Source organism: Aulonocara sp. 'chitande type north' Nkhata Bay, linkage group LG12, assembly GCF_057382095.1.
Source record: "Aulonocara sp. 'chitande type north' Nkhata Bay isolate Kocher_YH1m ecotype deep benthic linkage group LG12, A_spYH_male_GT1.1, whole genome shotgun sequence".
Taxonomy (NCBI): Eukaryota; Metazoa; Chordata; class Actinopteri; order Cichliformes; family Cichlidae; genus Aulonocara; species Aulonocara sp. 'chitande type north' Nkhata Bay.
The window spans coordinates 27,738,937-27,761,813 of record NC_141355.1 but is presented as its reverse complement, the minus strand read 5'-3'; the positions used below and the strand labels follow the sequence as shown (position 1 = coordinate 27,761,813).

At 41.5% G+C, this 22,877-nt stretch overlaps 2 protein-coding genes across 7 annotated transcripts; one reads left to right on the top strand and one right to left on the bottom strand.

Moving 5' to 3' along the window:
- Positions 1 to 4,793: 4,793 nt before the first annotated feature.
- LOC147317619 (ATP synthase F(1) complex subunit alpha, mitochondrial-like) lies at positions 4,794 to 8,767 on the bottom strand. The gene is made up of 11 exons (XM_086314757.1): positions 8,612 to 8,767; positions 8,072 to 8,147; positions 7,453 to 7,622; positions 7,100 to 7,273; positions 6,520 to 6,686; positions 6,114 to 6,414; positions 5,782 to 6,006; positions 5,575 to 5,682; positions 5,314 to 5,458; positions 5,078 to 5,228; positions 4,794 to 4,995 (listed from the first exon to the last, which is right to left on the bottom strand). Exons 1-11 carry the CDS (start codon positions 8,669 to 8,671, stop codon positions 4,917 to 4,919), a joined length of 1,656 nt encoding a protein of 551 aa, XP_086170883.1. The 5' UTR covers positions 8,672 to 8,767; the 3' UTR covers positions 4,794 to 4,916.
- An 842-nt stretch (positions 8,768 to 9,609) lies between these two features.
- Positions 9,610 to 22,531, top strand: ark2cb (arkadia (RNF111) C-terminal like ring finger ubiquitin ligase 2Cb). Of its 6 annotated transcripts, XM_086314764.1 has the most exons (9): positions 10,000 to 10,395; positions 11,295 to 13,903; positions 14,027 to 14,357; positions 14,526 to 14,657; positions 15,342 to 15,471; positions 15,655 to 15,759; positions 16,096 to 16,191; positions 16,719 to 16,822; positions 18,781 to 22,531. In XM_086314764.1, the coding sequence occupies exons 3-9, from the start codon at positions 14,125 to 14,127 to the stop codon at positions 18,896 to 18,898; spliced, it is 918 nt and encodes a 305-aa protein (XP_086170890.1). In that variant the 5' UTR covers positions 10,000 to 10,395; positions 11,295 to 13,903; positions 14,027 to 14,124; the 3' UTR covers positions 18,899 to 22,531. The 6 variants fall into 6 exon arrangements, with proteins under 6 accessions (XP_086170889.1, XP_086170888.1, XP_086170885.1 ...); XM_086314763.1 differs by lacking the exon at positions 11,295 to 13,903 and having other exon boundaries at positions 9,610 to 10,395; positions 14,529 to 14,657; XM_086314762.1 differs by lacking the exon at positions 11,295 to 13,903 and having other exon boundaries at positions 9,611 to 10,395.
- Positions 22,532 to 22,877: the final 346 nt, after the last annotated feature.

Sequence of the window (22,877 nt, the reverse complement as noted above, 5' to 3'; positions counted from 1 at the left end):
CAGAGCACAATGTGAAATGGCAACTTTTTAAGAGCGGTCAGTGAAAAAAAGATGATGTTATGTAAGTTAAAAAATTCAGGAGAATTTATTTATGTGGATAAGAAAAAAAACAAGCTAAGAAAAAAAAACTACAGAAAATGAAGGAATAATGAGAGCCAACGTTGTGATAAACTTTGGTTCTTGATGTGGTAACCAAAAGAGAACAAAGTTCTTAATTGCAAAAAATGTACTTTTTGTCCAATGTTGTTCCTGTTTAATAAGAAGAGACAAACAGAGAAGTGTGGAAGAGAAACACAGCCGCTCAGGAGAGGAAGAGAAAAAGGCAGCTTATCAGCAGTAGATTTGCAGTGGTATGTCAGGAAAGACATCTATGAATGAGAAATGGTATGCGGTAGTTTGTATTCACGTTAGCACTTTTTAACTTTCCGATCAGCTGCAAAATTTAACTCACTTCCAGAAATGGTGGCACGCTGTATAAAATGTAAATAAAAAACAGAATGCAATGATTTTCGAGGATCATAAACCCATATTTTATTTGCAATAGAACCTAGAAAAATGTTTAAACTGAGAAAATGTAACATTTTAAAGGAAAAATAAGGCCACTTTGAATTTGATGGCAGCAACATGTCTCAAAAAAGTTGCGACAGGACTGTGTTTACCCTTCATAGCATCACCTCTTCTTTTAACAACAGTCCAGAAATGTCTGGAAAGACCAGCTGCTGGACTTTTGGGAGAGGAAAGCTGTCCCATTCCTGTGTGACACAGGATTCTAGCTGCTCAACAGTCCTGGGTTCTTTGTCAGACCATCACAGACTACAGGACCACCAAACCCTCTCCCGCATCCTCTGATGTCTCCTTCCTAAACGAGCTCAACAACTTTTATGCTCGTTTTGAGCGAGGGAACCCCACAACCACAACCAAAGCAGACATGACGCCAGACCACCAACCTATGACTCTCTCCCCCACCGATGTAGGAGCGGTGCTGAGCAGGATCAATGTCCACAAGGCTGCAGGCCCTGATGGCATCCCCGGGTGTGTTCTCAGAGCGTGTTCTGGGGAGCTTGCAGGAGTGCTCACAGACATATTCAATCTGTCCTTGGCCCACGCTGTGGTACCGGCCTGCTTCAAATCCACCTCCATCGTCCCGATACCCAAAAACTCCAACCCATCTTGCCTCAATGATTACCGCCCAGTAGCACTCACCCCCATCATCACTAAGTGCTTAGAGCGACTGGTCCTAGCACACTTCAAATCCTGTCTCCCCCCCACCCTGGACCCCCACCAATTCGCATACCGCCGGAACAGGAGCACAGAGGATGCAGTCTCCATCGCAATGCACTCTGTCCTCTCACACCTGGACAACAACAACACCTACGCCAGAATGCTGTTTATAGACTTCAGTTCAGCATTCAATACAATCCACCCCTCACAACTCATCAGGAAACTGACAGACCTGGGTATCAGTTCCCTCATCTGCAAATGGTTACTGGACTTCCTGACCAACCGCCCCCAACATGTCCGGCTGGATAACCGCTGCTCATCTACCATCACAATGAACACCGGTGTACCACAAGGCTGTGTGATGAGCCCTTTCCTCTACTCCCTCTTCACCCACGACTGCAGACCTGCTGATGGTTCCAACACCATCATTAAGTTTGCAGATGACACCACGGTGATTGGCCTCATCAGTGACAACGATGAGGCCGCCTACAGGGAGGAGGTGGATCGTCTGGCTGAGTGGTGCGACAGAAACAACCTGCTGCTTAACACCGAGAAGACCAAGGAGCTCATCGTGGACTACAGGAGGAATGCTGACCCACATCCACCCATCCACATTAAGGGGACGGCTGTGGAGCGTGTGAGCAGCTTCAAGTTCCTGGGAGTCCACATCTCCGAGGATCTCACCTGGACGACCAACTGCTCCAAGCTGGTCAAGAAGGCTCACCAGCGCCTCTTCTTCTTGAGGACCCTGAGGAAGAACCACCTGTCCTCAGACATCCTGGTGAACTTCTATCGCTGCACCATCGAGAGCATCCTGACCAACTGTATAACAGTCTGGTACGGGAACTGCTCTGCCTCGGACCGGAAGGCGTTGCAGAGGGTCGTGAAAACTGCCCAGCGCATCGCCGGAGCACCACTTCCTGCCATAAAAGACATCTACAGGAAGCGGTGTCTGAAAAGGGCTGGGAAAATCATCAAAGACCCCAGTCACCCATCACATGGACTCTTCACCCTCCTGCCCTCTGGGAGGCGCCACAGGAGCCTCCGGACTAAGACCACCAGGTACCGGAACAGCTTCTTCCCCACAGCTGTCAGACTCCTGAACTCTGCCTCCTGACATCTGACCCACGTTAAACTCATGGACTGAACATACACACACCCACAATGGACAACTGTACCCTCAAACACAATAATAACATGGACTGAACCACCACTCACAACCACTAGCACTTTATATAGCCTCTGTAGAAACTATCTACACCCTCACTTATCTTAACTGCACTAATGTATAGCTCTGTGTAAATAATCATTCTGTACATTCGATAATCTTTAATCCTACAACTGTTTACAACTTGCATAGTTCCCATTTCTGTATAGCTGTATATCCCAGATTCTGTAAAGTTATTTATTTCATATTCTGTATAGTTTTTCATATTTATATCCTGTTCATATCCTGTACATAGCTTGTACTCACTACAGCCTGTACATACTTATAGTTATAGAATATTCACAACATACTTCATACCGTGTACATTATAACATACCATAATAGACCCATTTCTGTAATATACTCACATATCTATATTATTGCTAATATATATTGTAATATATCTATATCACTAAAGCACTTCTGGATGGATGCAAACTGCATTTCGTTGCCCTGTACCTGTGCATGTGCAATGACAATAAAGTTGAATTCTATTCTATTCTATTCTATTCTATATTTTTGTTTTATGCTGCATCACATGTTGTCAACTGATAACATACTGGGACTGCAGGCAGACCAGTTTAGCCTGTTAAGCCTGCCTACAGTTCTACAGTGAAGCCCTGCTGCTAGAGTATGCAGTTTAGCATTGTCTTGGTAAAAGATGCAAATAAAACAACATCATCTGGATGGGTCCATATATTGCTCTACCTGTACATAGTTTTCAGCATCGATTGGGGAAAGCACTAATTGTGTGGGACAGTGCTGAGAGTTGTCCATATCTAACTTAACAATTAAAACGGCATATCTTACTGAATTGTTTTTTAACACATAAATAGGGATATCTGGTCACTCTGATACCATCAGAGATGCAGGTTTTTTGGAAAGTTGATAAGCTGGATGGTGACTCGTTGCTTCAGTTTAGATGTGGCGTCCATGTTTTCCAAAATGAATTTTATTTTATTTTTTTCCACCTGATCAGTTTTCCAGTTTGCCTCAGTCCATTTTAAATAGGCTTTGGCCCAGAAAAAATGGTGGTGTTCTGGATGTTCAAATATGGGTACTTCTTTGTACAGAAGACCTTTAACCTGCATTTGTGGATGGCATGGAGAACTGTGTTCACAGACACTGAGTTCTTGAAGGATTCCTGAGCCCATGCAGTGATTTCCATGACAGAATCATGGCTTTTTAATGCAGTTCTGTCTGAGCACCTGAAGGTCACAGACATCCAACACTGATTTTTGAACTTGTCCATTGCCTACATAGATTTCTCCATATTCTCAGAGCCCTTTGATGATATTAAATGATGTAATTGTAAATGATGAGATAGTAAAAGTCTTCACTCTTCCTCTCTAAGATGCTTTTTTTAAAATACCCAATAATACTGGGTATTACACTAGGTAGTACTGACCTGCTAACAGTTAACCTAATTAGCTGTGAAATGTTCCTTCTACTTCACTTACTTTTTCAGCCTTGTGTCCCAACTTTCTTCAGATGTGTTAGTAATGTGTTAGTTTAAACACTTGTTTCATATTTTACAGTGAATAAAATTTGGTTTATGAGATACACGAATCATTGCATTTGTTTTAATTTACATCATAAACAATGATCTTGTAATTTCTAACAATTCTTTTGTACTCCAGGTCAACAATGCCAACAGCTAAGATCTAGTGGTAAACCACCTCTTAGCCTCATTAGCAGCAGTATTTAAGATTTTATGGCCACCTGCTGGACATGAAGAGAAACCTATGTAGATTTACCACTTTTCATTTCTCCCACTGACATAGCTTATTAAGAAAAAGCATAGCTAGAAGGCACTGCCTTTTGTGAGGAACTTTCATTTCAAAGAATAAGTCAATACACAATGAAACATTTTGTTGTTGCAGCTCCTTTAAGTAGTCATTTGTTGAGATTTAAAAACTGCATAAATACACGTTGAGCTGTAAAAATGCAGTATTGATTTAAGCCAGGCAGACAAACATTGTCTCTTCAATCTCTCAACATAAGACAGTACTCAGGGATCTGATTCATGACAGCGTCACTGAATTTATTTAAGCATTTTCCCCCTACAGTTGAGAAACTGGGCTTACATTTCCCTCCAAGTTCTGAAACCAGCAGAGAAAATCATTTAAGTCAATCTATACTCATTTATCAGCCCCTTTTAATATGATGCTCCTATTAAGAACGACTTACAGTAAACAGCATTCATGAATTCATTATGTGCAGTATCACCCTCTCCATTTCGATATATTTAAATAGATCTATTCAAAACATGTTTGCTTTTGTTCTCGTCAAACTGAAAACTGTTTAGAGGGAACCAACTTGAACTCCAAACTGACCAAACAATCAGAAGAGTTTTACACCACCGCAGGGTTGTAAAATTTTATTTGGACAAATCTGTACATGGAGGTTTTGGCCTTCAGTGTGTTCACATATATAAGCAGAATGGGGACACAGACAGTTAGCTCACTGAAGATCAATCGAAGTGCTATTACTCAAAACTGGACAGGAAGTTCAGTACAATCTGCTTCAGTTTAGCATCTGATGCTTCTGAGATCTTGCCATCAGCCCTGAAACGAAAAACGGATGAGATCAGATTGAACAATTTTGGTTTTTAAAGGCTCAAACATACAGATTTGTTTTTCTTCTTACTTGATGTTGGAAAGCAGGTCCTGGTGCTGGCTCAAAATGTGTTGCAAGAAAGCCTTCTCGAATTTTGTGATCTTGCTCGGCTCCATCTTGTCCAGGTGACCCCTGACACCAGCATAGATGACTGCTACCTGCTCCTCAATGGCCATGGGAGCTGGAAGAACCATTAAAGACAGTTAGTTGCACTGTACAATACCCTGAGGATTTCTAGCGAAATAAAAATAATAATAGTAACTCACAGTACTGGCCCTGCTTCAGCAGTTCAGTGAGTCTGACACCCCTGTTAAGGAGCTGCTGGGTGGCAGCATCCAAGTCAGAGCCGAACTGGGCGAAGGCAGCCACCTCACGGTACTGGGCCAACTCCAGCTTCATGGTACCAGCCACCTATAAAGTTAGGAAAATATGAAATGAGAGAGAACCTAAGATTTTAGCCCTGCGGCTGAATTATATGCAATTCTTATTCTTGAATACATTTAAAAAGGAGGTCAGCCAGATGTTACCTGCTTCATGGCTCTAGTCTGGGCAGCAGAGCCTACTCTGGACACAGACAGACCCACATTGATAGCTGGGCGGATACCCTTGTAGAACAGCTCAGTCTCCAGGAAGATCTAAAGGGGGGGGGGGGGGGACGACGACATGGAGAAGTCAGAGGTGCAATACAAAACATGAACAGATAAACATCAGCTCCGAACACTTTTCAAACAAACCTGTCCGTCTGTGATGGAAATGACGTTGGTGGGGATGTAGGCAGACACGTCACCGGCCTGAGTCTCAATGACAGGCAGGGCGGTGAGGGAGCCACCACCGAAATTGTCGTTCATCTTGGCAGCTCTCTCCAGCAGACGGGAGTGCAGGTAGAACACGTCACCTGGGTAGGCCTCACGACCAGGGGGACGGCGGAGCAGCAGGGACATCTGACGGTAGGCAACAGCCTGTGGGAGAAAGAAAATTATTCAATTTGAGAATAATAGTGACATTTGCACAACATGCTAAACTTTAGTGATGAATAAAGTTTGCAGATTCATCTGCAAATCCTCACCTGTTTGGACAGATCATCATAGATGATCAGGGCATGCTTGCCGTTGTCTCTGAAGTACTCTCCCATGGAGCAGCCAGAGTATGGAGCCAGGTACTGCAGCGGAGCAGCATCAGAGGCAGTGGCAGAGACCACGATTGTGTACTTCATGGCATCGGCATCAGTCAGCCTCTTCACCAGCTGAGCCACAGTAGACCTCTTCTGTCCAATGGCAACATAGATGCAGTACAGCTTCTTCTTCTCATCAGTTCCGTCATTGAAGCGTTTCTGGTTGATGATTGTGTCGATGGCAATGGCAGTTTTGCTGGAATGTGGAATATTGAACTTAAAAAAAATATTCCACTCATCTACAGCTCTCCTATCAAGACCAAACCACTGTTAAAAACCATCTGTGAATTTTGATAATTACCCAGTCTGTCTGTCACCAATGATCAGCTCACGCTGGCCTCTGCCAATGGGCACCAGACTGTCCACAGCCTTGATTCCAGTCTGCATGGGCTCCCTCACAGAGATACGGGGGATGATACCTGGGGCCTTCAGACCCACACGCCTACGGACCTTGGAGCCCAAAGGACCCTGAGAGAGTGAGAGAGAATGTCAATTTAAGGCAAACTTCAACATCAAAATGGTTGCAAGTACTATAATGGTGGGAAATAAAAGTCATGTTGCGATGACTGCCATTTAATTACTGAACTAGTCATGAATAGGTAGAAAAACAAAAAGAACCAAACAAACCCCCCCCCCCCCAAAAAAAAAAAAAAAAAAAAAAGGCAAGATTTCGTCACTGGTCCAAATAACTCGTGGATGCTTACTAATGAGAGACAAGGTCATTTATGAAAACTTAAACTGGCAATTTTGCTGATTAATAGGTAATCTAGCTGCTCTACAAGATAATGTCTGGTGATGAGTTCTTTAAAAAGGCCCTAGTTAATCAACTTGAATGTCACAATCCAAAACAAAAAATTATTTTTTAAAGGTTTTTAAATTACCTTCCCATCGATGGCATTTCCCAGAGCATCCACTACACGGCCAAGCAGCTCCTCTCCCACAGGAACATCCACAATGGCACCGGTCCTCTTCACGATGTCGCCCTCCTTGATCAGCTTGTCATTACCGAACACCACAACACCAACGTTGTCAGGCTCCAAGTTCAGAGACATGCCCTGGAGGATAATAAATATGGTTTCTTGAAAAAACATAACATCACTGAATTGAAACTGTTAGCATTTTTTAGTTTCACAATTTTGTTCAACAAGACAAACCCACGGTGCGCTCCTCTTTAACCATTTTTATATATAAAAGATATGCAGGTTGGAGAGAAACCTTGTGCCTTTGGACTTACTTTCAGGCCAGAGGAAAATTCCACCATCTCTTCTGCCTGGACATTCCTCAGTCCATACACTCTGGCAATACCGTCACCAATAGACAGCACACGCCCTGTCTCCTCCAGGTCTGCAGAGGTGTCAGCTCCCAGGATCTTCTCCTCCAGGATGGAGGACACCTCGGCTGTGCCTGTGAAAGACAAAATGTCAAAAAATAAATACAACTGGATGTTAAAATGACTGGAAAAGCTTTCCCCAATAATCTATTGAAACACTTAGAAGTAGAGGAACAGTTGAGAAACAGTTGTGAAACCTTCATGGTTTTATGCTGCAAAAAGGATTAATTTTGTTACCTCAATGTGCTTTTACCAAAAAACAAACAAAAACAAAACCAAAGAATGAAAATATGCATGGTTTAAATTTCTAAATGACATAATTAGAATGAAGAGTTATGTGGGTCTCAAACACCAAACACTGATGATGCCTTTTCTAAGATAAGGTGTTCTTAGACGTACACACAGGGATTACACAGCAGTTTCACCGGCATAGCAGAACCAATTATTTTAATAAGTCGCCTTTATGAGATGCCCTGCATTGTACAGGATGAAGTTTCTGGTCTGTTGTTTTTGACTTTCTCACCTGTCTTCTGCAGCCATGGTCTGTGTGTGTGGAGGTGGTTGACCCCAACGCAGGCGGCCGGAATAGTCTTTGACACCTGGATTCAATAACAAGCACTTAATTAAAAGTTGAGCGCAAATGAAAGTTAAGAGACATTTAAATAAGGATTACAACTGCGCTTCTTGCAGTGAGGCAAATGTAAGTTTGTGCAGCGGAGAGGAGTTGCGCTGTCAGGCTTTCTGACCTTCAAAGCGTGGCTGAATGAGCTGTTAGCTGACAGCTAGCATTAGCTTGAGTGCTACATTTAGTGCTACAGGACGAAATCAGTCACTTCACAAGGGCAACATTAAAAAAAAACACGATTAAACATCCAATTTCAAGACTTTTAGCATCGATTATTAACTAGGGCTTATTAGAAGGGTATTCGTAAGCCGGTGACAGGTTAGCTAGCGGCCTGCGGCATTAACGTTACCCTTCACGCCCATAAATGCTCGCACGGATATTAAATAAACTTACTGCAATATTCTTAATAAATGCAACTTGCTTGGTTAAAGTACTTACGAATCCAGCCCTTCTAGGCAGGGTTCTGGCCAAAGCTGCTGCAACTCTAACGGATAGCATTTTCTCGGGTTGCTAATGACCTGTCCTCAACTGTTAGCAGCTCCGACCTGCCTGTGAGTGAATGTAATGGCTGAATGAACTCTTCTTCTATTAATGCGACTCTGGTCCTGGTTCCCACTTTAATACTCATCGGTGCCCCCTACTGACGCGGAAATTATACGTTACACAAAATAAAAACATTATTTTGTGCAAACCAACTTAACTTAAATGAAAATGGCAAAAAGAAAAAAAAAGATGTACAACTGTGGGTGCTTTGCACCAACTGTGCCAACATAAAATATAAATAGTAGACAGCAGGAATAAATAGTAAACAGGAGAAATATAAACAAGTAAGAGGGACGTATAAAAAACAAGAGAAATATAAAGCATAACAGCAAGGCACAACTAACAAAACAGACTGGGATTTGGTACATTGCTGTTCTGAATTTAGTGCATTTATATGCATATATATTTTCGATGCATGTGAAGATAATCCTCTCTTTTAATTTAATGCCTTTAAACAACCAGTCAAAAGCAGTTCCCAGTATAATAGTAGATAATGCTTTACTTTAGTTGATCTTTGGTTCTACCACATCCCAAAAGTGTTCTAGTGGAGTTAGATCTGGTGAATGTGGAGACCATTTGAGTACAATGAAAGCTCCTGTTGATAACAGCCATCAGTTATGTGAGTTACTGTTGCCTTCCTATAATCTCAAAGCAGCCAGAACATAGTCCCCTGGCCTCTAAAATCAACAAGGCATCCCATAACGTCTGCAGTTTGTAAAATGCTCATACCAACTCATCTGGTACCAGCAACCACGCCGCTTTCACAGTCACTTATATTCGCTTTCTCCCCCATTCTGATGCTCTATTTGAACTTCAGCAGGTCAGTGCCTTGAGCTGGTGCCATGTGATTGGCTGATTATTTACATTAACAGGGAACTAAACAAAACCAAACAAATCGGCCAGTGAGTATATTGAAGTGCACGCGATAACATTCTTATACGTACTTATTTATCTTATCTATTAACTTGCTTTTCCGAGTTGAGGGTACCTTAGTGTGATTTTTTTTTTTTTTGCTAACAGGGAAATCATATTTTTGATTATTTCCTACTCTCTGCGAATGCTTAAGAAAAGAGCAATTGCGTTGAATCATGGGAAATGTAGGCCTTAGCGCATCTAGCCAGGACATCTTTGCCTCTAATGCGTTTATTTTTATATGTATATTCTACCATTTCTTTCAAATGGGTTTCCAGTGAGTCTGCTAATGTTGCGGACATACATTAATAAACAACAGTGGTCCTTAAGTGAAGATTTCATTATTTAAAGTCAAGACTACAAGTTACTTCAATGTGCCGTTTGCGTTTTTAAGCCTGTTAATGTGTTTACATTGTTTCTATAAAGATTAACTTTGCAAGGTCGGATAGGTTAACCCAGAGATAGCTGCAGCTTTGGCATGTAGCGCTGCAACATCGCCCTCTTTTGCTCCGTAGAACAAATGACATGTCTGCTTTTGTCAACGACAACCAGGCGAGTCAGACAGTCATTTGGTTTGGTTCGCCTGTAGTGTTTAGCCAAGCCAGCCAGCCAGCAACAACCAGCCGCCTGAATGTAGATCCGCATGGGCTACTACCACTGTATATCTCCAAATAACCCAGCGGAATCATAAAATAAGGATCCCAGGATGGTGTTAGTGCATGTCGGATATCTGGTTCTTCCTGTATTCGGCTCAGTAAGAAACAGAGGTACGGTATTAATATTCATATCGATCCAAAACATGTGCCCTGTTTATCTTAATATTCACTGCAGCTGTTGGGCTAGCTAGCTCGAGCTCCGCCGTTGGGTTAGCTCCCGTTAGCTAGCATGAAATTAATGGTCAAATTGCTTGCCGACGCGATAACGCTTTATATTCGCATCCGTCGCAGATTAATATAAGGCACCGAATTATAAGGTTTGCTAGGTGCAAATACAGCGAATTAAAAATTAACTTCGTTGCTACAGATAAGCTAACTGGCTTCTTGGGCTCAGACTATTTCTTGAAACATTTCTCACAAAGGCTTGCACATGCACGCGACATGCGGCCAAAATGCCTCATGTAAAAAAAAGAAAAAGAAACACATTCCTACATAAAAAGACGTCTTTATTAACGTGCGGTGCATTTTTATTTGTGAGGTTTTAAGAAAAATATTCAACGTTTCCTCGAAACTACCGTGTTTGTGCTGTAAAGAAAAATACCGCAAAATAGACGTAGCCTGTCCAGCCAGTCAGCTTATCTGTGCACGGATGATGTCATTTGAAGATCATCTGCTTCTGCTAACGCTCGCCGTTTTTTCCACCGTGATTCCAGTAGTTATTACAATTATTACCCCTCTCAATTGGCCAGTGTGCTAATCGATAAGTGGCCAGTCGACCGGGAGCCTTTAATTCCGGGCTATCAGTGTATCCGTCGCCCTTTTCTCTCATTTGCTAATTGGCAATTCAGCAGCTGTTTGTTTGAAGCTGCCGAATTGCAAAAAGAAAAAGAATCGAGTGTGGGGTATCAGTTAAACAATGATAAAGCTACAGTGCAACATTAATTTCACAACAGTGGCATCAGTGATTTTCATTGTGCTTTTATTTCTGTTCTTATTTCCCTGTTTCATAGTATGGAGGCTGGCTCTACATTCTGCATTTATCAGATCTTTGTCGTCCCCCCCCATTGTGTAGCTAATGATCATCTGCTGCTGTGTGGTGTGGCGTGGCCTCTGCCTGTTCTCTGCATTTAGCTGTATTGTGAATCCCTTCTTCATTTCCTCTTTCCATCAGAAGACGACATTGGTATTAAAAAAAGCACCCCCCCCTTTCCCAAGATGTACTCAGCCATAGACTTTCCATGTTAAACAGACTAAAACAATATCTAACACCTAGGACAGAGCACCTTTTTTTTGGTCTTTTTTTCTGTCAAATTGCTGTAGCACTGAGTAAACATTTTTAGCTCTTTTCTAGATCAGTTGAATGTCATTGTGTACCTCCCATCCAGTCTTGATAGACAACATGCTGTAAATTCCTGTAAAGTGGATACATTTTGCATGATCTCAAATACTGCACTGCATTGTTGAACACCAGAATTTGGCTCATCTTTTTCTTCTCTTCACACAAGGTGCAATGTACATGATTAAAGTGACCTGCGATTGAAAAAACAACAACAAATAAATAAATTAAAGCATGCAAATTGGGACCACGCGCATGCCATTTTTTACTGTTAAAAACGTAACATTTAAATCAGTGGCGATGTCACTTGAAATGACTGAAGGTACACTGCACCTCCACACAACAACCTGCCATAACTGTCTCCATTTTTTTTGTGTAATCCTTTTGTTCCCTTTTTGCAAATTTCAAGCTTTGAATCACACTGAATTGTCAGGGCCTGTTTTGCCCTTTTACAGGCATCTGAAACTCTAAACGTTTAAGTAGGAAAACATGCTCACTGGTGGTTCATCACTTCTCAATTTACCCCACTAACATAAGACCAAAATGCTATCCATTTCACAGGGATGCCTATTTTTCCTGCACTGCTAAAGAGATCCTCTATTAGTAATAACGTCTTTATTGTTTGGTTGTGGTTTCTCTTTACCTTTTGTTCTGGTAATAGTACTTTCAATGCATGGTCACATTTATGATTCATAATTTTTTGTTTATGTTTTTTCTACATTTGACTAGTGAAAAATCCAATGTAATCTTTCTGTAGAAAAGATGTACCCTGCTGTACTGAAATCATGTGCTGTAGCCAACACGTCTGCTCATTGGATGCCGCTTTTGTTCTTTTTAACCCTATATGGAGCATGGTGGGCCTTGCCTTCAGTGTATGTTGTTTATTTTTGTTGCATGGAGTTATACTATTATTACAAACAAACAAGAAAGAAAACACAAATTCCACAAATACTAATATTTTTCAATAAAGAATATAGTGTTTTTCCTAACCTTCAGTGTGCTTCTTGCTGATTTCCATTTATTGTCCTCCCTCTCCCTTGTCCCCTATCTGCTCCCCCCCTCCTTCCCCTCCCTCCACCCCTGTCCCCACCAACCCACCTACCCACCTCCTCTCCTGCTGTGACAAAGATAGACGATTTCCACGCTTACTTCATCGCAGGGCCCTGAATGAGTCTATCTGCTGTCATTCATGGTGATCGTTCTCACTGAGACGCTTGAAAACGCAGTGTGCTACTTGCAGTCTAGACTCTGAGCCTTTGACCCACGGCAGCAAGGTCATATCTTGTTTGCTCGGCTACGCTGACAAACTGTCAAGCTGAAATGCGAAATCTGGAAAGCTACACTGCTTGTCTTTCCTGTATTTAAAATTCAAACTGCAATTTTCAAGCGTGCTCCGAGTAAATGCAATGTAGACTTTGCCTTTTTCTTCATAAATTATTATTTATTTATTTTTTTGGAGAAATCAAGTGTTTACGAGCAAAGTAGTCTTGTCTTTTGCACTTCTATAAGAAACTGTTTAAAAGTCAGACATGGCAGAGCATAACTGTGGTTCCCTCTGGCAGAGATCCCCTCCCCCCAAAATCTGATCAAAGCTAAATTTAATTATTCTCAGTCCCACTATGATACAAAAAGGTCTCCTTAAGCTTAACCAGGGTATTAAAACCATATTGCAACACAGCACAAGCTAGCCTATGTCTTTATTTTCCACTCCTTGTCAAGTCTCGACAGCAGTCTGTTCGCTGCAGTTGCCAAATAGCTGTGGTTGGAGAGAGTTAAAAAAAGCATTCAAGCTATTTCCTGTCAACTCCTGAATGTTCATATGGGAGAAGAATAGCAGAGCTTTACTGGAAGTGTATAACACAGAGAGACAGCTGATTTCAGTAGAGCACATTTATAATGTGAATTTAATGTCTAGTTTAATTTTTTTATATGGAACAGGTTGTTCTTTACAGTTGTGTAGATAGAGACTTGGCAGAGAAACAGTTTAATGTATTTCTTACAGGCAGTGAGGTAATAATGGTTTACTTCTGAGTGCACTGACCTGCTGTCAGCTGCAGAATTTACAAGAACTGAGCTACGTCGATATCTGTATAGGGGTACGGTTCTTCTGTTCTGATCCAGTTCCTTTGTCTGTGAAGACGAGGAGTCGATCCAGGGGCTGGAAATGCATTTAAAGAAATGAACGCTTGCGCTTTGTGTGGAGCACCAAAAATGGTTTTCATTCTCATGGTACTTGTGGTAACCATCATTTTCCCACCCCCACAGAAGTATTTTTCACCCTAGGTAAGAGGTAGGGCTTCATTAACATGCTATATCTCACACACAGTGACACCACATTTCACCTACTATTAATTCCATCTAATTTCCCCCCTCAGGTACCTGACAACTTCTCCTTATACTCCACAGGATCCCATTTCAACCGGCAACAGCAACAACAGCAGCAGCAGCACAGCCATGCTACCTCTTGCCGGCACTTCCAGTTAGGTCCTCAGGCCCCGCTGCCCATGGACTTCCCCATGCCCCACCCAGGGCAGCCACAGTCAGGCATTAACCCCCACCTGGCCCCGCCCAGCCACCAACACGGCCCTCCGCTCCACTCGCCCCTCAACCCTTTGCCCGCTCCCCAGTTCCAGGACATCCCTGCCCCTCCCTTCCTACCTCAGGCATTACACCAGCAATACCTCCTCCAGCAGCAGATCCTCGAGGCCCAGCACCGACACATCCTGCCACCCTCCAGGTATCCACACAGCTTTATGGTACAAAAAAAATAATAGAGAGGAAAAGGCAAAATATTTAGTTTAAGCACCTCGTTGGTAACTACTGGAGTTGTGCAGTGACATTTTAAATTTAAATGATAAACTCTTATTTTCCAGGATGTTTTCAAATGCTTAGTTATTTGTCTTAGTAGACGGACCCCAGAGAGAGTTCCTCACCAACCCCACAGGCTGCGACCCGGCTATGAGTTTGCTCCCCCCCTCCATGTCCCTCCGCAGCCTGTGGTTCAGCAGCCCCGCTACCTGGCTGAGGGCACAGACTGGTAAGCAGTGCATCTCTCTCAATGACACATGCAGCGCCACAGATGCAAAAAGCTATTTTTTTTAGAGGAAACATCAACAGACACCTTATTTCGTAATGTGAAAGCATTTTTTACCAGCTCATCTTTAGACCATTTAAGATAAATGTCAGTTACAGACACATTTTAGATTTGAATGAATGAGTTCAAGATGAAGAGTTGAAAGCAAATAAATTGCTGTTGTAGCACTCTTGTCAATGGGAGTCTTGAGTGAAATCACAGAGTACAAATTATAAAGACCAAAAAAACAAAAAACAAACACAAAATAATGACCCAAAAAATCAAGAAGTTCCCAAACTTCTTCTTAATGTATTTATTTAAGTAGCTCATCGCTTAATTTTAGCTATGTGTGCTACAGCCATTTGTCCACTTACCTTCTGCTGGTCCATGTGTATTGATTACTTTTATAATATCAACTCTCACACATTTGCTTGCATGATAACCAATTTTCATGTAATCAAATTTGCTGTATCTGACCTGGTATGGGGATATATATATTTTTTAAAAATCATATTACAATCTCACCGTTTAAAAGATTTACCCATTGAGCAGCTACAGAAGTACACAAGTCTGCTGTTATCGAAGCTCAGTGTTCCAGAGACCTCGCAGTGTTCCACTGGCTGATTTGTTTTTTCCGTTTCTGTCCAGGGATCTAAGTGTGGACGCTGGGCTTCCCCCCCACCAGTATCACATCCACCCGCTGCCGCAGCACTATCAGCACTACTTGACCTCTCCTAGGATGCACCACTTCCCTAGAAACAATGCCTCAACGCAAGTGGTGAGCTCCCCTCTGCCTCCATACGATCAATCATGTTCATCTCGATGAACTCACGGCGACTCTTCTCCTGGTTTCTGAGATTAATCTCAACACCCAGCAACCGGGGATGACCCGTGTCCCTATTGTTCTTTCTGATTTCTGCTGCAAAGCTGACGCTAGCTTCTTTTATCTGTCATCTCCTAGGTTGTCCATGAGATCAGAAACTACCCATATCCCCAGTTGCACTTGCTGGCTCTGCAGAGTCTCAACCCCTCCCGCCACGCATCTGCAGTTAGAGAGAGCTATGAGGTTTGTGCGCCTATTTCCTCGCTCTCCTCAGCAGACGCACCAGTCTACACTAATTTATCATTGTTTTCTCTGTGACCAATCTCTGGATAGGCTTGAGTGGTAGCTGATTTTCTTATTTCCAATTACCCAGGGCTCCAGATGCTTTAAATGGTCCAGCTGCCTTTAATCTCATGTCATTTGTTTTCATTTCAAGCAAGGTGTCCTGTTCCTTAAGGCACCGATTTGATTACATTACACACTTTAATATCTTTTTATTGTGCATATTTATTTCTGTTATTTTAGTGGCAAAATACAGAAAGGTCCTTCCTTTAAAGGCAACTGGGATTTTTTTCATAGGAGCTTCTGCAGCTGGAGGACAGACTGGGCAGCGTAAACCGTGGAGCGGTCCAAACCACCATTGAGAGATTCACTTTCCCCCACAAGTACAAAAAGGTAGGGCTGGAGACTCTTTAGCTCCTTGCTGGATTAAATATACCTTTTTGATGTGGTACGGTAAAGGGGAAGAACTGAAGATGCGAAAGAAAGGGATAGCGAAAGGCAGCAGCAGGTTGAAAGGATCAAAGAGCAAAGACGAGAGTGGAATGAAGGTCACGTCTGTCACTGTAGTTCAAAGGTCAAACTAATTTTCGTTGCCAGATTAGTGAGACAGGGCTGCAGTGTTCACAGTTCAAGGCGCTGGATGACTCATCTAGCTGTCTGCAGATATGTATGTGGAATGAATTTAAAGAAACGTCTATGCCAAATATGACCCAAATACTCAGAATGCAAGATTATTTGGTACATTTTGAGTGAGCAGGAGTAATTGAGTCATTTCCATCTTGATGTCTATTTTTTTCTGGGAAGTATAATTCAAAGACTTTTTTTTATTCTGCCTGAGCTGACTCAGAGACCCCTGTGGCATAAACACTGCACACTTCAGTAATTAAAGTGTGTTTGCTCTTGTGTGGTTTTCTGTGCAGAGAATACCACAGGACCTGAAGATGTGTCTGGATGATGAGGAGCTTGACACCGATGAAAAATGCACCATATGTCTGTCGATGCTGGAGGATGGCGAGGATGTCAGGTACTGCTTTTTCTTTGGTTGGTTATGCAGATGTTGATGTAGGCTGCGCATAAAAGCGCTTTTTTTCCTAGAAGGATGTATTTGTTTCTCACATCCTGAAATAGTATCGCATTATCAGTCTGTTTGTCATTCAGTGAATGTGCCACTGTGGTTCAGTTAGATGATTAGTGCCTGTAACAGCAGGTTGAGGTTGATTTGTGGATTTGGATGCATTGCATTGAATTTCAATTTACACATTCATGTCCCCCTCAGGAGGAATCTGAATTACTTTGCTCATCTCCTAACTAAACTTAAATGTGTCCCTTAACTTGGGTTCATGACTATATTAATACCTACAAAACTAATTGCATTACCCTCACAGACAACTGGGTTTAGTTACCCCTCTAAAAAACAATTTCTCCCAAAGCCTGTCAGGGTAAATGCTTTTCAGGATGATTAGTCCTCAGAGGTTAATTTACTAATTTATCCTTAACCACATTTCTTTCCCATAAACTGGATATAAAGACACAGGATCTAAGCATTTCTAAACCCTAAACTGGTTCTGCCACCTAAGTTAAAAAGCTTCATGTCTTAAAATCCCATCACTGGATTTCTCCCAGCACCTCATCTTAAAAACCCTCCCCGCGGGCAGCATTAGCTTCTCGCAAAATCTTTTGATGTGTGTCCGGTGTTGTGATGTGTTCAGAAGTGACAGAGCATATTATTTTACCCACTGAATAGGCGGAAAAGAGGCAAGAATAAACAGAATCTTCTGCATTTAAGGGAGGGATGGAGCTGTGATATGGTAGTAGACTTTAATTCTATTCAAATAAAGCGTACACCCAACATCTCAGCTTGATTGTGTTACGTTTGCTCTGGTTTATGTTGAAAATCCTCCATTATTTATGACACAAGCAAATCGTGGCACGTGTGGTCCTAAAATACATATCGGGTGATTTGATATGAGGGAACACCTACAGTAAATATATCATTATTGTACCTCAAACACAGAATTCCTCCTTATGACGTACAACGTTCATTTTAAGCTTATTCCCCCCACATATGAAAGTCAAATGTGAGCTGCTTTCAGATGTCAAACGTGAATCATAGTCCAATGGCTGGATTTATTCTGGATACAAATGGATTCCTGGGTATGACAGACCTATGAATCATACGCATGTGGAAGCCTTAAAGACCGTGAAGTTTGTGTAACAAAGCAGAGCAACAACAGTTGTTTTATCCAGCTGTTAGTTGAGCTGAAGGATGAAGCTTGTTGTCACTTCTGGGTTCACATCAAGCAGGAAACCACCTTTAAATGTTTAATATTAAATATTATTCAACCTAAGAGTGTAAAAAAAGGTGTAAAGAGGAAAAAAAATCATACAAATGTCCATTTATAGTTTTGTTTTTGTTATTTGAGAAAATGGTGTGCTTGTATTGTCAAAAAGCTTTAGTTACTTTCACTCATTGGTGAAGAAAAACAGCAAATTCTCACCTTGACGAAGCAGCAGCTCTGTGTTTTTTGGTATTTTTTCTTTAACAATTAGTGAAATATCAAATTTAACTTTAACAGCTGTTGTAGACAGATGAAAAAAAAACAACTTCATTCAGCTGCATAAGTAAATGCATTAGAAAACATTAGGAAATTCAGATTTTGTATGTAAATAATCTTGCAGTGTAATCACTTACTTTAAAAGCAAGTAATTGGCACACTGTGAAAAAACTTTCACTGCAATTGCTCTTTAACATCTTCTCAAGACGTGCTGATTATGTTGTGGTTGTAAAATAGAAAGCAGTGGTGTGCAATCAACATTTCTGTGAATGTTCTTTTTTCCAGGAAAAATGACTTTTGTCTAGATTTGGTGATCAATCAGCCACTTATACCGTAAACCTCTGGGATTATTACACAGCTTGACATTTTGGAAGGACGCTTTTACGCTTGTTTTAAATTCCTGACCTTGTCTCTCCTGTCTCCTCAGGAGATTACCCTGCATGCATCTCTTCCACCAGGCGTGTGTGGACCAGTGGTTGGCCACCAGCAGGAAATGCCCCATCTGCAGAGTGGACATTGAGACTCAGCTGACCCCCGACAGTTGATAGCTCCTGTTGACTTCTGCAGCTATGGATCTTGGTCTTGTTAATTTTCCATTGCCCTCCCTCCAGGGGGAGAGGCTCTGCCAAACACCCCTCTTCCCCTCTGCATCACTCAACGAGCCTGCCTTCTGAGACAGCTGTGACAGAGGGATCAACAAAGCACACTCACCTACAACGCAACGAGGGACGGGGGGGTTGATGCACAGATAGGCGCCTGGACTGAGGTTCGGTTTAATGGACTTGGCTGGATGTTAAAGGTAGGAGTGGACGTGTATGGACAGATGTGCTGAGGCTTCACACAGTTCTGTCAGATTGTGTACATTTCTCCATACAGCCGCCAAGAGAAAGGGTACTCTGACGACCAACCTCCCCAGCTCAGTGTGGTGTATCAAGGCCATTTCTCTGCCACTATAACCAAACCCTTTGCCCCATCCCTCTCCCCAGGCCTGTGAAAAATCCTTGAAGCTGCACTCTGCCCAAGCCCTCAGCACATCTGTACAGAACATTATCAAATGATTAGCATGAGGTTGTTTGGTGTGAACTCTTGTAGCTGAACGCTTGTGGTGTAATGGAGTATAGTACTGAATAAGTATTTACAGAGTAACAGTGTTGTGTAGCAAGCAAAAGCCTTTTGAGAAATATGTTTGTGAAAAATAAAACCTACAGAGAGGGTGAATACAGCTCTAACAGTAAGAATATTCAGTGTGTTTAATCGTAGGCAACCAGAGAAAGAGCTAGTCATGTAAAAAGGCCAAAAATCCCTCTTTCTTGTCTAACATGGTTTTGGATTTACAGTTAGTAGATGCCATCAGAGTTGATGCTAAAAACGCTAACTGCAGGCATGGCTTCCAGTGATCTGTGTAGTGTCGTAGTCGGGCCTCTATAATCTAGAGCAGAGGCCTCTGATGTGCATGCTGTATGGCAGGCTTGGGCTGTGTCGTTAATATTGTGGAGCAGTAGAAACAGGGACTGTGTCTGTGCATGTGAACCGTATATTATGACTCTGATGATCCCACTCATTCATAGAGGAGGACAAGAATGCACCTGATACCCCCTTCCCCACTCCTTCCCCCGCACCCTTCCCCACTCATCCCGAGTAGACCAAAGTTGCCGTTAGACACTGATCACCGACCAGCTAAGCATTGCGCTCCTAACAGGACTCAAAGAGCTGCCGGTGGATCCGTGTCTAACAGCAACTCCTCTCTGTGGCCTCGCTCATGGTCATGGTCACGCTCGTGATCATGAGAGGCCGGCATGGGCTTGAGGATGCAGTGCCTGAGTCTTGCCATCAGAGTACCTGACATTTGTATTACCTATCACCAGAACCTTATTGCCTATCGAACAAGCACACGTGATTTCTATATCCAGTGAATGGCCTCTGTTGTGTATCGGCTCCTTTCATTTCAATCTGAGTTGCTCCCACTGTTTGATTTAAAAACAAAAAAAGAAGAAAAAAAAGACTGTTTCTGGTGTTACAGGGACAATACAAACTAGTTTGCCTGTGATATGTGCTAGAATGTGTATGACTGTCCCCACCCCCTCTCCCCCCATGGTCGTAGTGTATGGTATTGCTAGAACAACTGTGATACGTTCAGTGATAGAAGCTGTTTTTCTATATCATGCATGAACCATGTTGGCGTAGTTCACTTGAAGGAGGGTGAAAGGGAGAAAAAGCCATCCATTTGAAAAATACCAAACAATTGTTCTTAACATTAATTTTGTTTTAATTGTCTTTTTTTCCCTGCCATTTCGTTCTTTCTTTTTTATTACCTGTACACTTTTCTTTCTTCCTTCTTTTTCTTTTTGTTTTGCTCACATGCCAATCTGGACATGGTACTAATATGCCGAGTCCTTGTCCACTTTAACCATAGTGAAGAAAAAGCTGCAATGCTGCAAAAACATATTTATTGTTGTTCTAATGTAGCTTGTGTTTTGTAAATGCACTATAATATGGAGTTGCCTGTTTTTTTTTTCTTTTTTTGTTTTGGTGGTGTGGGTTCTTCTTGTCCTAGAGTTTGTGTTCCAGTTCAGTTAAATATTTTCATGCTTCCTTGTGTATTATTGGAGGGTAACTTGACTGTTTGTGTTGCGTTTGTTTTTTTCGTTTGTTTTTTTTTTTCCTTTCTTTTCGTATGAAACCTCCATCCAAAAAACTACAGATGGATGAAAATGGAGGTTTGCTAGTTCACATAGAATGCTGTGATTAAAGATGCCTTAAGTATTTAACAATCATTATTTATTACTAACTGTAGCTAGCTAGCTATCGTGGTGGAATATTTAATGTCTCTATCTCATAACTTTGCAATTTAATCAATATATTTATTTAAAATAACACAAAATATTAAAAAAAGAATACCTCATTATGCATTGGTCGGTGGGGATGCTTTTGCATGCCGTCTGTGTTTTCTTTTTTCGGAGGCGAGATAAAAAAAAAAAGAAACTTGTTGAAAAATCGACTGGGGTTGTTTCCCCCGACACATTTTTTCTAGCCAGCATGGTGCTGTTGATCTGGATTACATTCCATTCATATCATCTCTCGATTTTTCTTTTTTAATAAATGTTTTACTTTCTAGACATCATCCCTGCTTTGATGCAAAGCAGATGTCAGGGTGCAGCCCTTTTTTTTTTGTTTTTTGTCTTAGCTCGCTTCTGTTGTCATAATCAGTCACATTTATTTTCGTTTTTCCACGTTTTAAGTTGACCACAATATAAATCATATCTGGGTCTCAATTTAGTGCTTCTCTTTACGACCCACATTACAAGCTGTATTATTTGTTGCTGGCAGTTGCTTTGTGTGGGATTATGGAACGTATATCTAACATGCTAACTTGAGCCATTGATCTTATTGAGCAAACTTCTGGTGTACTGTGGTTATACAATATAGATGTTTTACACCTGGGTATAATAAGCTAACTACGTTTTCGGTGTGCATTTCTTATTAATACTCTACTAATCCTGCAAATTATTATAACATATATTGGATTGGAATGAAGCTGGCTGGTCTTACTATTATGATTTCATTTCGTGCTCTCACTGGCCTTACCCCGTGCCCTCCACAGTGTACCCCATAACTCCAGAGCGAACTGGACAGTAGCCATAGTATTAACTCAAGCTGATGAACCGGAATGAACAGTAGAACTTAAAGCACAAGCTTTTTAATGCATGTCCTTCTCAGGTTTTCCTATGTGTATGTGGGAGTAGCTCTGTAGATGTGTTTAATATGATGCTGTACCTTCTTGAATATTTCAGATGTTTCTTTGCTGCTGAAAAAATGTTGATTATTAACCTGCCAGTGAAAAAGGGAAGTGGCCATCTTTGTACAACACACTGCTGTTTTGCTGTAACCGCGCAATGTTTTATGATCTTGAGTATTTTATAGAAAAGTAGAAGTATGTATCAATAATATGAAAGCAATAGCTAAATCATAATGAAGAATAACATGATCAGTGAATATTGTGGAAAATCTTTAGATTCACTCTGGGTGGATTTTGTACTGTATTTATTACTAATGATGATGCAAAAAGTTGCATAGCTTAACCCAAACTGTTCTGTCTCTTTTTTATTTATTGTCTTGTATATGATCTTTTTGTATGTGTTTTTCAAATAAACTGCCTAAAATGCTGAGAACTAATCTGATCCGTGTGTCATTTGGAGTCATTTTAATTTAGAAAAAACATTTCATTTATGGAACTGTAAGCTATCTGAATTACACGTGTTGGACAACATATCACAGACAGATCTGTAACAGCATACAGTGGGTCCACACATTTTGGAAAACGGCACAATCTTTCCAAACTTGCCTCTGTACACCACTGTATTGGATTTTAAATTAAGCAATCAAGATGTTATTAAACAGTGGAAGGTCTAGAATCAGGAATGCAGAGGAGAGGGAGTATCTGAAACAGGCTCTGTGTGGTGTGTGAGGTCTGGCTTGACAAAGGAGGATGCTAGGGATATAAATGGTAAAATGGCCTGTATTTAT

Excerpts from the sequence above, each read along its gene's own strand:
- LOC147317619 (XM_086314757.1), bottom strand. The coding sequence starts at position 8,671 with ATGCTATCCGTTAGAGTTGCAGCAGCTTTGGCCAGAACCCTGCCTAGA. Across the intron at positions 6,687-7,099 it reads GAAATGCCATCGATGGGAAG|GGTCCTTTGGGCTCCAAGGT; the intron begins GTAATTTAAAAA and ends TCACTCTCTCAG. Across the intron at positions 5,229-5,313 it reads GCTGAAGCAGGGCCAGTACT|CTCCCATGGCCATTGAGGAG; the intron begins GTGAGTTACTAT and ends TGGTTCTTCCAG.
- ark2cb (XM_086314759.1), top strand. The coding sequence starts at position 13,927 with ATGCTATATCTCACACACAGTGACACCACATTTCACCTACTATTAATT. Across the intron at positions 14,658-15,341 it reads CTGGCTGAGGGCACAGACTG|GGATCTAAGTGTGGACGCTG; the intron begins GTAAGCAGTGCA and ends GTTTCTGTCCAG. Across the intron at positions 16,192-16,718 it reads TCCCCCACAAGTACAAAAAG|AGAATACCACAGGACCTGAA; the intron begins GTAGGGCTGGAG and ends TTTTCTGTGCAG.